This window comes from Cololabis saira, chromosome 12 (assembly GCF_033807715.1).
Source record: "Cololabis saira isolate AMF1-May2022 chromosome 12, fColSai1.1, whole genome shotgun sequence".
NCBI classification, from domain to species: domain Eukaryota; kingdom Metazoa; phylum Chordata; class Actinopteri; order Beloniformes; family Belonidae; genus Cololabis; species Cololabis saira.
Genome location: NC_084598.1, coordinates 46744351 through 46757649, shown reverse-complemented (window position 1 = coordinate 46757649; position 13299 = coordinate 46744351). Strand labels below are relative to the sequence as shown.

The 13299-nt window shown below is 49.7% G+C and overlaps 1 protein-coding gene across 1 annotated transcript in view; it reads right to left on the bottom strand.

Moving 5' to 3' along the window:
* vps13d (vacuolar protein sorting 13 homolog D) overlaps window positions 1-13299 on the bottom strand; it is a 146609-nt gene that overhangs the window by 72983 nt on the left and 60327 nt on the right. The window contains 9 exon segments of the mRNA XM_061736938.1: window positions 360-587; window positions 754-899; window positions 1518-1689; window positions 2564-2870; window positions 3989-4121; window positions 9263-9487; window positions 10047-10227; window positions 12237-12363; window positions 12617-12707. Of these exon segments, the coding sequence (XP_061592922.1) occupies window positions 360-587; window positions 754-899; window positions 1518-1689; window positions 2564-2870; window positions 3989-4121; window positions 9263-9487; window positions 10047-10227; window positions 12237-12363; window positions 12617-12707 (1610 nt within the window).

Sequence of the window (13299 nt, the reverse complement as noted above, 5' to 3'; positions counted from 1 at the left end):
ATAACCTGGTTTTTGTGGTTTATATCCTGGTTTGGGTGGTTTATATCCTGGTTTGGGTGGTTTATAACCTGGTTTGGGTGGTTTATATCCTGGTTTGGGTGGTTTATAACCTGGTTTGGGTGGTGTATTTCCTGGTTTGGGTGGTTTATATCCTGGTTTGGGTGGTTTATAACCTGGTTTGGGTGGTGTATTTCCTGGTTTGGGTGGTTTATATCCTGTTTTTGTGGTTTATATCCTGGTTTGGGTGGTTTATATCCTGTTTTTTGTGGTTTATAACCTGGTTTGGGTGGTTTATAACCTGGTTTGGGTGGTGTATATCCTGGTTTGGGTGGTGTATTTCCTGGTGTGGGTGGTGTTACCTGTAGTGCAGCTCCAGCTGCAGCGAGGCCCGGTTGGCCCCCGTCTTTGAGGGTTGCAGGATACAGTCGAACACGTTACACCTCCCCCCGCCAGGACTAGCACGAGGGCTAGCATGAGCGCCGCTGTAGCGGGTGTCGTTGGCCAGCAGCGAATGGGACACCAGGTTGACGGACTTGGATCCGTTGGAGAAACCCTCGAACAGCAGCTTGGACTTCATGAAGTCAAAGCTGCTCAAGACAAATACACGGAAATCATTCAAAGAACTTTAAACCTTCTGTTCTGACACAAGTTTGGGTTTGGGTGGTGTTGGGTCAGGGTGGTTGGGTGGTGTTGGGTCAGGGAGGTTGGGTGGTGTTGGGTCAGGGAGGTGTTGGGTGGTGTGTGTGGACTCACCGGGCCAGGGAGCGCCTGTCCTGGGTGGGCGTGTCCTTGGTGAGGGTGGGGTTTCCTCCGGCGGGGTTGTGGAGCAGCTCCAGGCTGACGTCCATCATGTCCACCAGGAAGGACAGGGTGGTGTAGACGTCTCCACTCAGCACCGTCTGGGGGCAGAAATGGTACAACTATTCATGAACCGGAGCCGGAAATGCGTTGCTACCAAGCGAACCAATCACAGCCCTCCGTCTGCGTCGGGTCTGCGTTGGGTCTGCGTCACCTCGACGCGTAGTTACATTTTTTGGGAGGTGCTAGCAGGCTACGCTGTAGGGTGTAGTAGCCGTGTAGCCGCGTACCCTCCGGCGTAGGTTTAACGCAGAACCAGAATTCAGGCTTCACTCGTTGGGGAGCAAAATCTCAAGCTGGATCAGATTCTTGAACAGAATCTCAGGCTAGCGGCGGTTTCTGATCTCAGGATGGGAAAGACCTTGGAGAAGTTGGAGGCTCGGCGGGAATTAACCAAATATTTGTCTGTTTGCAGTCGCCATGGAGACGAACCAGAGACAGATGGATCTTTCCTGGAGTCTGACCCAAATACAGTCGTTGATTCTACAACCTGACCTTGATTGACCTTGGTTGGTCTAGTAACGACCTCCCTAGTGGGAGCAGAGCGTCTTGTTTTTATTCCTCCAGGTTGGTCTAGTGACAACCTGGAGGAATAAAAGCAAGACGCTCTGCTCCCACTACCTGGCGGCTACCTGGCGGGTACTTGGCGGCTAACTTACGTAACTACTGGGGTCCACCAGGCTGTAGGGCCTCAGGAACTCCTCCACCGGTTCTCCCAGGTTCTGGTCCAGCAGGTTCCGGATCAGCTGGTAGTTCTTTAGGTCCAGGGTCAGGTGGACCGACGACAGGCTGCCGTGGACCGACATGTCGGGGGCCGCGTGGCTCAGCTCCCTGGGGGGGGCAGGAGGGGGGGTTAGATTTACCTGGACATGAAAACGGTCCAGACCTACAAGCAGACCCGACCCAGACCCGGTAGGTCCGAGTTAGTGGTCCAGGTTTAAAGAAGCTTCTCCAGTCCAGAGTCCCGGGCAGTGGTGGGAAAAACAATCCATATTGCAATATATTGTTGCGTCTCTGTCGCAATAAATAATCAATAAACTGACGGCAAATATGGATATTTTATTACACACATAATGGATTTACGTGGTTGTCACCGCACTATTGATCATACACTTTAATTATTCCAGCTGTTCAGAGTTTACATTTACCAGACTAGCGGGCAGTGATGCAGAACTACAGATGTTTTCCTTTTTATGAGTGTGAAGGGAGAAAAAAATAGTTTTGTGTCCTGAAATGCCCTGAATTCCCAAAACACAGTCTGCACCTGTTTATCATAACAAATGTGACTGTGCGAGAGGTGCTTGTTCACACGGGAGAGCTCCCGAGACTTAGCGTGAGAGCTTGTGGGCGGGGGTTCAAGGGGCAACCCCCTCCGCGAGATGTCGTATAAAGACGGAGACAGCCGGAAGTTCGGGTCAGAGTCTGCTGTGGGTCTAGTGCACGACGCCCAGCCGGGTTTATGGCTGCTCTGCCAGGACTGTCCGGCTCTCCAGTCCTTCTGTGTCGAGGTAAGAGTTATCAAGGCCTAGCCCTGTGTAATTGTCTGTTGCTTTGCCATTTGCGGGGGATAACTTGACACAGAGTTATCCTAGCAAAGAGCAATTGTGTGTGAGTCTTTCTATATCCACTGCTGGGAGGGACCTACCTGTCCAGGTTGGGGGGGTTTTAGGACCTACCTGTCCAGGTTGGGGGGGGGGACACCTACCTGGTCAGGTTCCGCTCCACCTTCAGCTCCAGACGGCAGCAGTCCTTCAGCAGGTCGTCTCCGGTCCGGCACACCGAGTACGAGGGGAAGACCAAGTCCCGGGACTCGGGTCTGGGTCGCCCCCCCAGGTCCAGGGACTCGGGTCTGGGCCGCCCCCCCAGGTCCAGGGACTCGGGTCTCCCCCCCAGGTCCAGGGACTCGGGTCTCCCCCCCAGGTCCCGGTGACGGCAGGGCAGACGCTCGGCTGCAAAGACGTGGACCTCCTGCAGGTCCAGGGCCATGACGTCCAGCAGACACCCGGGTTCCCCTGCAGGAGGAACCGGTGGGGGTAAAAATACCACTGTGGTGGTACTTACATGTACATACTCTGACAGTCAGACCTTCCGTCTAACCCTGGATTCACACTGAAAGCGTCCGGCTGCCATTCATCGTCTATGAGAGCTCCCATAGACGATGAATGGGAGCAGCTCTCATTGACATGAATGGTAGCAGCTCTCATAGACATGAATGGTAGCAGCTCTCATAGACATGAATGGTAGCAGCTCTCATAGACATGAATGGTAGCAGCTCTCATAGACATGAATGGTAGCAGCTCTCATAGACATGAATGGTAGCAGCTCTCATAGACATGAATGGTAGCAGCTCTCATAGACATGAATGGTAGCAGCTCTCATAGACATGAATGGTAGCAGCTCTCATTGACATGAATGGTAGCAGCTCTCATAGACATGAATGGTAGCAGCTCTCATAGACATGAATGGTAGCAGCTCTCATAGACATGAATGGTAGCAGCTCTCATAGACATGAATGGTAGCAGCTCTCATAGACATGAATGGTAGCAGCTCTCATAGACATGAATGGTAGCAGCTCTCATAGACATGAATGGTAGCAGCTCTCATAGACATGAATGGTAGCAGCTCTCATAGACATGAATGGTAGCAGCTCTCATAGACATGAATGGTAGCAGCTCTCATAGACATGAATGGTAGCAGCTCTCATAGACATGAATGGTAGCAGCTCTCATAGACATGAATGGTAGCAGCTCTCATAGACATGAATGGTAGCAGCTCTCATAGACATGAATGGTAGCAGCTCTCATAGACATGAATGGTAGCAGCTCTCATAGACATGAATGGTAGCAGCTCTCATAGACATGAATGGTAGCAGCTCTCATAGACATGAATGGGAGCAGCTCTCATAGACATGAATGGGAGCAGCTCCCATAGACAATGAATGGGAGCAGCTCTCGGACACCATGAATGGTAGCAGCTCTCATAGACATGAATGGGAGCAGCTCTCGGACACCATGAATGGCGACCAGACGCCTTTGACGGCCGTGACGGTTTAGGGTGTGAATCCAGGGTAAAGGAGTTTCTGAGGTGACGACGTCACCACTCATAAACACCAACAAGGAAACGGACTAACCTGAGTAGTGACCATCCAGATCAGGACCAGCACCCAGATCCAGGACCAGGGGCCTGGGTTCTGGGGGGACGATGGAGCGGGGGGGGTCCTGGTCCTGGTCCTGGTTCCTCTCTGCTGAACTCTTGACTCGGTCCTGAAACAAGAGGAAAAGAAGGAATCAACGGATCATCGGGGTCTATGGTGTCCTGGTTCAGTTCTAGGGTCTATGGTGTCCTGCAGGGTCCAGTTCTAGGGTCTATGGTGTCCTGGTCCAGTTCTAGGGTCTATGGTGTCCTGGTTCAGTTCTAGGGTCTATGGTGTCCTGGTTCAGTTCTAGGGTCTATGGTGTCCTGCAGGGTTCAGTTCTAGGGTCTATGGTGTCCTGGTTCAGTTCTAGGGTCTATGGTGTCCCTGCAGGGTCCAGTTCTAGGGTCTATGGTGTCCTGCAGGGTCAGTTCTAGGGTCTATGGTGTCCTGCAGGGTCCAGTTCTAGGGCCTATGGTGTCCTGGTTCAGTTCTAGGGTCTATGGTGTCCTGCAGGGTTCAGTTCTAGGGTCTATGGTGTCCTGGTTCAGTTCTAGGGTCTATGGTGTCCTGCAGGGTTCAGTTCTAGGGTCTATGGTGTCCTGCAGGGTTCAGTTCTAGGGCCTATGGTGTCCTGGTTCAGTTCTAGGGTCTATGGTGTCCTGGTTCAGTTCTAGGGTCTATGGTGTCCTGGTCCAGTTCTAGGGTCTATGGTGTCCTGGTTCAGTTCTAGGGTCTATGGTGTCCTGCAGGGGTCCAGTTCTAGGGCCTATGGTGTCCTGGTTCAGTTCTAGGGTCTATGGTGTCCTGGTCCAGTTCTAGGGCCTATGGTGTCCTGGTTCAGTTCTAGGGTCTATGGTGTCCTGGTTCAGTTCTAGGGTCTATGGTGTCCTGGTTCAGTTCTAGGGTCTGTGGTGTCCTGCAGGGTTCAGTTCTAGGGTCTATGGTGTCCTGGTTCAGTTCTAGGGTCTATGGTGTCCTGCAGGGTCCAGTTCTAGGGTCTATGGTGTCCTGGTTCAGTTCTAGGGTCTGTGGTGTCCTGCAGGGTTCAGTTCTAGGGTCTATGGTGTCCTGGTTCAGTTCTAGGGGTCTATGGTGTCCTGCAGGGTTCAGTTCTAGGGTCTATGGTGTCCTGGTTCAGTTCTAGGGTCTATGGTGTCCTGGTTCAGTTCTAGGGTCTATGGTGTCCTGCAGGGTCCAGTTCTAGGGTCTATGGTGTCCTGCAGGGTTCAGTTCTAGGGCCTATGGTGTCCTGCAGGGTTCAGTTCTAGGGTCTATGGTGTCCTGCAGGGTCCAGTTCTAGGGTCTATGGTGTCCTGCAGGGTTCAGTTCTAGGGTCTATGGTGTCCTGGTTCAGTTCTAGGGTCTATGGTGTCCTGGTTCAGTTCTAGGGTCTATGGTGTCCTGCAGGGTTCAGTTCTAGGGCCTATGGTGTCCTGGTTCAGTTCTAGGGTCTATGGTGTCCTGCAGGGTCCAGTTCTAGGGTCTATGGTGTCCTGCAGGGTCCAGTTCTAGGGTTTATGGTGTCCTGGTTCAGTTCTAGGGTCTATGGTGTCCTGGTTCAGTTCTAGGGTCTATGGTGTCCTGCAGGGTCCAGTTCTAGGGTCTATGGTGTCCTGCAGGGTTCAGTTCTAGGGTCTATGGTGTCCCACAGGGTTCAGTTCTAGGGTCTATGGTGTCCTGGTTCAGTTCTAGGGTCTATGGTGTCCTGCAGGGTCCAGTTCTAGGGTCTATGGTGTCCTGGTTCAGTTCTAGGGTCTATGGTGTCCTGCAGGGTCCAGTTCTAGGGTCTATGGTGTCCTGCAGGGTCCAGTTCTAGGGTTTATGGTGTCCTGGTTCAGTTCTAGGGTCTATGGTGTCCTGGTTCAGTTCTAGGGTCTATGGTGTCCTGCAGGGTCCAGTTCTAGGGTCTATGGTGTCCTGCAGGGTCCAGTTCCAGGGTCTATGGTGTCCTGCAGGGTCCAGTTCTAGGGTCTATGGTGTCCTGCAGGGTCCAGTTCTAGGGTCTATGGTGTCCTGCAGGGTTCAGTTCTAGGGTCTATGGTGTCCTGCAGGGTTCAGTTCTAGGGTCTATGGTGTCCTGCAGGGTTCAGTTCTAGGGTCTATGGTGTCCTGCAGGGTCCAGTTCTAGGGTCTATGGTGTCCTGGTCCAGTTCTAGGGTCTATGGTGTCCTGGTCCAGTTCTAGGGTCTATGGTGTCCTGCAGGGTTCAGTTCTAGGGTCTGCGATGGTCAGTTGTGTAGAGTGACAAAGTAGATGTACTTCGTTACATTACTTAAGAAGTTATTTTGACGATTTGTACTTGCGTTTTTTTTACTTTTTTATCAGGACTTTTACTTTTACTTCACTACATTTAAAAGTAAAAAAATATACTTTTACTTCGTTACTTTGACATGTGCCACCTCGTTGCTGGTTACAAATTAAAATAATAAAAAAATTATATTTTGCAAGAAAGATGTTTGGTGTTGTATTCTATACCACATTTAATTTACCTGAAAATAAAATAAAAAAACACAAGGGAAGGATCATTTTTGGTTGTGTTGCTTCTTTTCATGTAATTAAAATACTTGTACTTTTACTTTTGATACTTGAGTACATTTAATGTGAGCTACTTTAAGACTTTTACTCAAGTCATTTTCTTATGGGTGACTTTAACTTTTATCAAAGTCTTTTTCAGTTTATGGTATTTCTACTTTTACTTAGTTACTTTTTTCAAGTAATTTATACATCTCTGGCTATGGTGTCCCACAGGGTCCAGTTCTAGGGTCTATGGTGTCCTGGTTCAGTTCTAGGGTCTATGGTGTCCTGCAGGGTTCAGTTCTAGGGTCTATGGTGTCCTGGTTCAGTTCTAGGGTCTATGGTGTCCTGCAGGGTTCAGTTCTAGGGTCTATGGTGTCCTGGTTCAGTTCTAGGGTCTATGGTGTCCTGCAGGGTTCAGTTCTAGGGTCTATGGTGTCCTGCAGGGTTCAGTTCTAGGGTCTATGGTGTCCTGCAGGGTTCAGTTCTAGGGTCTATGGTGTCCCACAGGGTTCAGTTCTAGGGTCTATGGTGTCCTGGTTCAGTTCTAGGGTCTATGGTGTCCTGCAGGGTTCAGTTCTAGGGTCTATGGTGTCCTGCAGGGTTCAGTTCTAGGGTCTATGGTGTCCTGGTTCAGTTCTAGGGTCTATGGTGTCCTGCAGGGTTCAGTTCTAGGGTCTATGGTGTCCTGGTCCAGTTCTAGGGTCTATGGTGTCCTGGTTCAGTTCTAGGGTCTATGGTGTCCTGGTTCAGTTCTAGGGTCTATGGTGTCCTGGTCCAGTTCTAGGGTCTATGGTGTCCTGCAGGGTCCAGTTCTAGGGTCTATGGTGTCCCACAGGGTTCAGTTCTAGGACCAGTCTTGTTTCTACATGCAGCCCTTGGGAAGTTTAATCCAGAAGCATCAATGTTCATTCTCTACGCTGATGATACTCAGCTGTATTTGAAACAGAACCGTTAGCTAAACTTCAGGCACGTCTTCAGGGGAATGTGACACACACCATCTTGTGACTCTGGTGAAGGCGAAAGTAATCGCTGAAACGTTTCAGGTATTTAAAAAAAAATAAAAATTATTGTCTGACAGAAAGAATTAGCCATTTAAATGGTTGGATCTTTTCATCCCTCAGCTGCAAACTCTGGACTTCTGTGGTGTAAATTATCTGCATTAGTTGACTCAGGACTCTAATTTCAGCAGTAACAGATTTGTCGTTCAGCCTCCACAAACAAACAATCAATCGTTTCTCATTAACCAAACACCAATTCCAAGCTACCGACGACAACATGCAGCCGGCTACGGAAACAAACTGACATGCATGTTTGAGATTCCAACTCTAAAATAGTTTTTATATCAGTAACTAGCAGGTGTTTGTGAATTAATCTGCTCTCTTTATAATGAAATACATGACACTCTATAGACAATACAAGACAACACATGACACGGATGGATGGATGTCTCTAAATGTCTTTAAATGGTTTGTACCAAGTGTGTTTTTGCACAAAAACAGGACTTATTTTATGTAACTGGATTCTTTTTACTCTTTATATTCTGTAATTCTTGAACCTAAAATAGTTTCACTAAAATGTGAGAGAAATATCCAACTCTCTCAGGAGCAGGTTTGGTCTGGAAACTTGATGTTCCTGAAACCTGATGTTCCTGAAACCTGATGTTCTGGAAACCTGATGTTCCTGAAACCTGATGTTCTGGAAACCTGATGTTCTGGAAACCTGACGTTCTGGAAACCTGATGTTCTGGAAACCTGACGTTCTGGAAACCTGATGTTCTGGAAACCTGACGTTCTGGAAACCTGACGTTCTGGAAACCTGACGTTCTGGAAACCTGACGTTCTGGAAACCTGACGTTCCTGAAACCTGATGTTCTAGAAACCCAACGTTCCTGAAACCTGACGTTCCGGAAACCTGACGTTCCTGAAACCTGACGTTCTGGAAACCTGACGTTCTGGAAACCTGATGTTCTGGAAACCTGATATTCTGGAAACCTGATATTCTGGAAACCTGATGTTCCTGAAACCTGATGTTCCTGAAACCTGACGTTCTGGAAACCTGACGTTCTGGAAACCTGATGTTCCTGAAACCAGATGTTCTGGAAACCTGATGTTCCTGAAACCTGATGTTCCTGAAACCTGACGTTCTGGAAACCTGACGTTCTGGAAACCTGACGTTCTGGAAACCTGATGTTCTGGAAACCTGATGTTCCTGAAACCTGATGTTCTGGAAACCTGATGTTCCTGAAACCTGACGTTCTGGAAACCTGACGTTCCTGAAACCTGACGTTCTGGAAACCTGACGTTCTGGAAACCTGATGTTCTGGAAACCTGACGTTCTGGAAACCTGACGTTCTGGAAACCTGATGTTCTGGAAACCTGATGTTCTGGAAACCTGATGTTCTGGAAACCTGATGTTCTGGAAACCTGATGTTCTGGAAACCTGACGTTCTGGAAACCTGATGTTCTGGAAACCTGATGTTCTGGAAACCTGATGTTCCTGAAACATAACGTTCTGGAAACCTGATGTTCTGGAAACCAGATGTTCTGGAATTCTTAATTGAGACTTGAATGGATCCGTGACTGTTAGCGGTGTTAGCAGCGTTAGCAGCACTCTGGGCCAGGACCAGGTCATGTGATGGGGTCATGGGTCATGCCGTCATGTGACCGGGTCATGCCGTCATGTGACGGGGTCATGGGTCATGTGACCGGGTCATGCCGTCATGTGACCGGGTCATGCCGTCATGTGACTCACCAGCGAGGGGAAGAAGACGTGACTCATGGTGAGTTTCTCTACCTTGTCCTGCAGGGAGAAGGTTCCCCGGGATCCGGCCGGCAGGAACCGGTTCTGGACCCGGAGCTGGCCCAGGTTGACCACGATGACCCGGGGGGACCAGGAACTCTCGGGGACCAGCAGGACCGGGGCCCCGGCCCGGATATCCAGCAGGACCCGGGCAGCCCGCTGGGGCTTCTCCCGCACCTGGACGGAAACGGGGAGAGACACTTGAGGTTTTACCAGGTTACTTTCTTACTGTTAACAGGGTTCCTACACAAGGTCAGATTCCAGCACTTTTCAAGCACTTTCAAGGGTCATTTTCAAAATCCTCCAGCACCTTAATCACTACGGTAAAATACCTACAGGAATATATAAACTCATCATTATTTTTTCCGCTTTTTATCTCAATTGTGTTCATTGTATCGTGCTGTAAACATCTAGTTATGTTCTGACTGGTTTTATGTCTCCTTGTAAAAACTAAACTAAACAGTATGATCCCAGTTTGGTGAAAGACACAGTTAGAATTTCAAGCACTTACACTGAAATTCAATCACTTTTAGGCCTTGAAAACACAACACTGAAATTCAAGAACTTTCAAGGATTTCAAACACCCGTAGGAACCCTGTGTTAAGATTCACTGGAGTTAAATTAAAAAGAGGAACAGCGTGGTTCCTGGTCCAGGACCGGTTCCTGGTCCAGGACTGGTTCCTGGTCCAGGACCGGGTCTGAACAGCGTGGTTCCTGTTCCAGGACCGGTTCTTACCGCCTGGCCCTCCACGGCCGCCCTCTGCCTGCCCAGCACGTCCTGCAGCTGGGTGAAGTGCTGGATGAACGCCACCAGCTCCGCCTGGAACCGCTGGGTGTGGACGTACTGGACTGACGCCATCTGGAGGGAAACCCGGACATCACAGTCCCGCCGCAGGAACGGGTCGGGCCGGCCGTACCTGGGGGGACAGAACCGGGTTAGCAGGGGTTTTTTTTTCTTTTTTTCCTTCCTGCCCTGCTACTGCTTTTGTCCTGTCTCGTCTTCAGAGTCTCTTCTTTTCACTCCTCCGAAACTCTACAATCATGGAATTGATTAACTGGTCTCTCAGCACAATTGACCAAATTGTTGCGACAAGAAGTCAGGGGGTAAGGGAGCCCTCCTGCCCCGATGGGATGTTTTTTGTTGGATACACAATGGATTCCTGGAAACATTGGAAACCGTTGTGTTTGGTGATTCTGTCTGTCGAGGACGTTGAAGATGCTTCATAATTGGATTTATGATAGCAGGATTTCTCCTGATTGGAGGAGGGGGATTCCTGGTCTACCGACAAACGCGTAAGTCGGCGACAGCTGTTCTGGCTCTTTCAGAGCTGCCGGACGTGGCTGAAGGATCAAGCAAGGTGATCAACACTCAGACTTTAACGCTGGGGGAGCAAAGCCGTAAGCTGGATGTGATTCTTGAACAGAACCGCAGGCTGGCGGCGTCTTTGAGCTCATTGGCAAGATGGATAAGACCCTGGAGAAGTTGGAAGCTCGGCTTGGCGGGAATTGATCACAAATTCATCTGATTGGAGTCGCCATTGATGAACCAGAGACTGAAGGCAGACGGAAAATTACTGAGTCTGTCTGTTTGCAATATAATTGTTGATTCTATAATCTGGCCTTGAGCAGTTTGGCCGATCGTTCTGGTCACAATCTCCCTGGTGGAATGTAAACAAGGTGTCTCTGCCCCCACTAGCCCTCCCCTCTCAGGAACATCTGTGGACCTGTTTCAGAACTGACCGAGCCGTCTGATAACATCAAGGACATTGGCTGAGAGCAGCTCTGAGCGAAGTTCACTGACTCATCGCTTCACAGACAGACACTTACTGATAACCACCTCCCTCAACTCAACACCTTCCTCGGCCCCCCCTCTTATCAGCCCCCCCCAACAGTCTCCAGGTTTCGGCCGTACCTGGGGGGCAGAACCTGGAGGTTAGTGGGGGGTCCTGGTGGACGGACGGAGGTTCAGTGACGGGCTGAGTCCCTGTTGAGGCATGTCCATATTGCAATCGTCCAAAACGGCCCAAAGGAAATTTTGCTAATGTTGGACCACCACCCATGTGATTATGAAATCACGTGTGATTATGAATTCATGTGTGATTATGGACTCATGCGGTGATTATGAATTCATGAAATGTGTGATTATGTGAACAAAAGGGCAGCACGGTGGCTTGGTGGTTAGCACTGTTGCCTCACAGCAAGAAGGTCCCCGGTTCGACTCCCAGGCCCGGCAGGGGCCTTTCTGTGTGGAGTTTGCATGTTCTCCCCGTGCTTGCGTGGGTTTTCTCTGGGTACTCCGGCTTCCTCCCACAGTCCAAAAACATGCATACTAGGTTAATTGGTGATTCTAAATCACCCGTAGGTGTGAGTGTGAGTGTGATTGTGAGCATGGTTTGTGTGTTTCTATGTGGCCCTGTGATGGACTGGTGACCTGTCCAGGGTGTAACCCCTGCCTCTCACCTGAAATGAGCTGGGATAGGCTCCAGCAGACCCCCGTGACCCCGCAAGGGATAAAGCGGGTATAGATAATTGATGGATGAAATGTGTGATTATGTGAACAGTCAGGCTTTGACGAAATGACCAGGCCGGATTTAGGGCCTTCGACCAAAGCCAGCCCTAAAGTTTTATGACCTCTGCCGAATGGCCTGGGGACAAGGAAGCAATGGAAATTTCAACAGCGGTGTGTAATTGGCTACAGAGGTGGTCTCGGGTCTGGAGGATCCAGGTTCAAGCCCCACAATGGAGACCAAGATGAACCACCTTGGACCCCTGAGCAAGGCATTAACCCTAATCGCTACATGACAATGGTGTGTGCATCTCAGGTGTAAGTCACTTTGGATAAAAGCGTCTGCTGAATGACAGTAGTAGTAGTAGTCCTGCTGGAGGTCAGCAGGACGAGTCCCGGTGGACGGAGGTCCGGGTTTACCTGAAGACGTGGAAGGCCAGCGCCTCCCCCCCCTGCGTGGTGAAGCGTTCCCGGTAAAGGTCTCCGTGCGGCGTCAGGTCGCTCAGGGACAAACTTCCCAGGCTGCCGTGCAGAGACAGGTCTCCGTCTGCAACACCGGAGAGGGAAAACATCACCGGACAGGAAAACATCACCGGACAGGAAAACATCACCGGACAGGAAAACATCACCGGAGAGGAAAACATCGGACAAGGAAAACATCGGAGAAAACATCGGAGAAAACATCGGACAAGGAAAACATCGGATCAGCTGGACGAGTCGGTCAGAGGTCAGAGGTCAGACCTCAGAGGTCAGAGGTCAGACCTCAGAGGTCGGAGGTCAGAGGTCAGAGTTTTACCCACCCAGCATCTCCAGATGGGCCGACAGCTTGGACACACTCGCTCTGGCCAGTTCATTCAGCTTCTTGTTGAGGACCAGAGTCAGAGAATGGACCTAAACACGGAGACAGGAAGCGTCAGATTCAAGCGGCAGCTTCCAGTTCATGTTAATGGGGGGCGGAGTTCCACAGGGTTACGTGCTGGGAACACTTCCTGGTTCTGGTTCCTCTCTGCTGCTCAGGAAAAAGGACTGAATCCAGGAATGTGTTGCTTTATGAACCGGTATAAACACACGTATGAATGGGAATGAACCGGAGTATTGACCCGGACTGAACCGACCTGCTGGCTGTGGGAAACATTTGTGATGTTGAACAAGTGAACTCAACGCTGAGCTGAACTGGACTTTAAATAAAATGAAGTGGACTCGGGTTAAAAGGATTTTAATTAGACTCAAAATTAAATCAAATGGGAGTAGAATTGAAGTGAATTGAAGTTCAGAATGAAATGAACCGGCCTGAACTGAAGGGACCTGAATCTCTACTGAACTGGTGATGTTTCATCTCTTTAGTCCGGTTTAGGTCTGAGCTCAGACCCAGCAGCTACTTTCAGACTGATTCTGCTGTTTAGTTATTATTTTCCTGATAATTCAGGTGGCGCCCCGTTTTGATAAGTCATCTACTTTATTCATTATTAATAATTGTGGAATT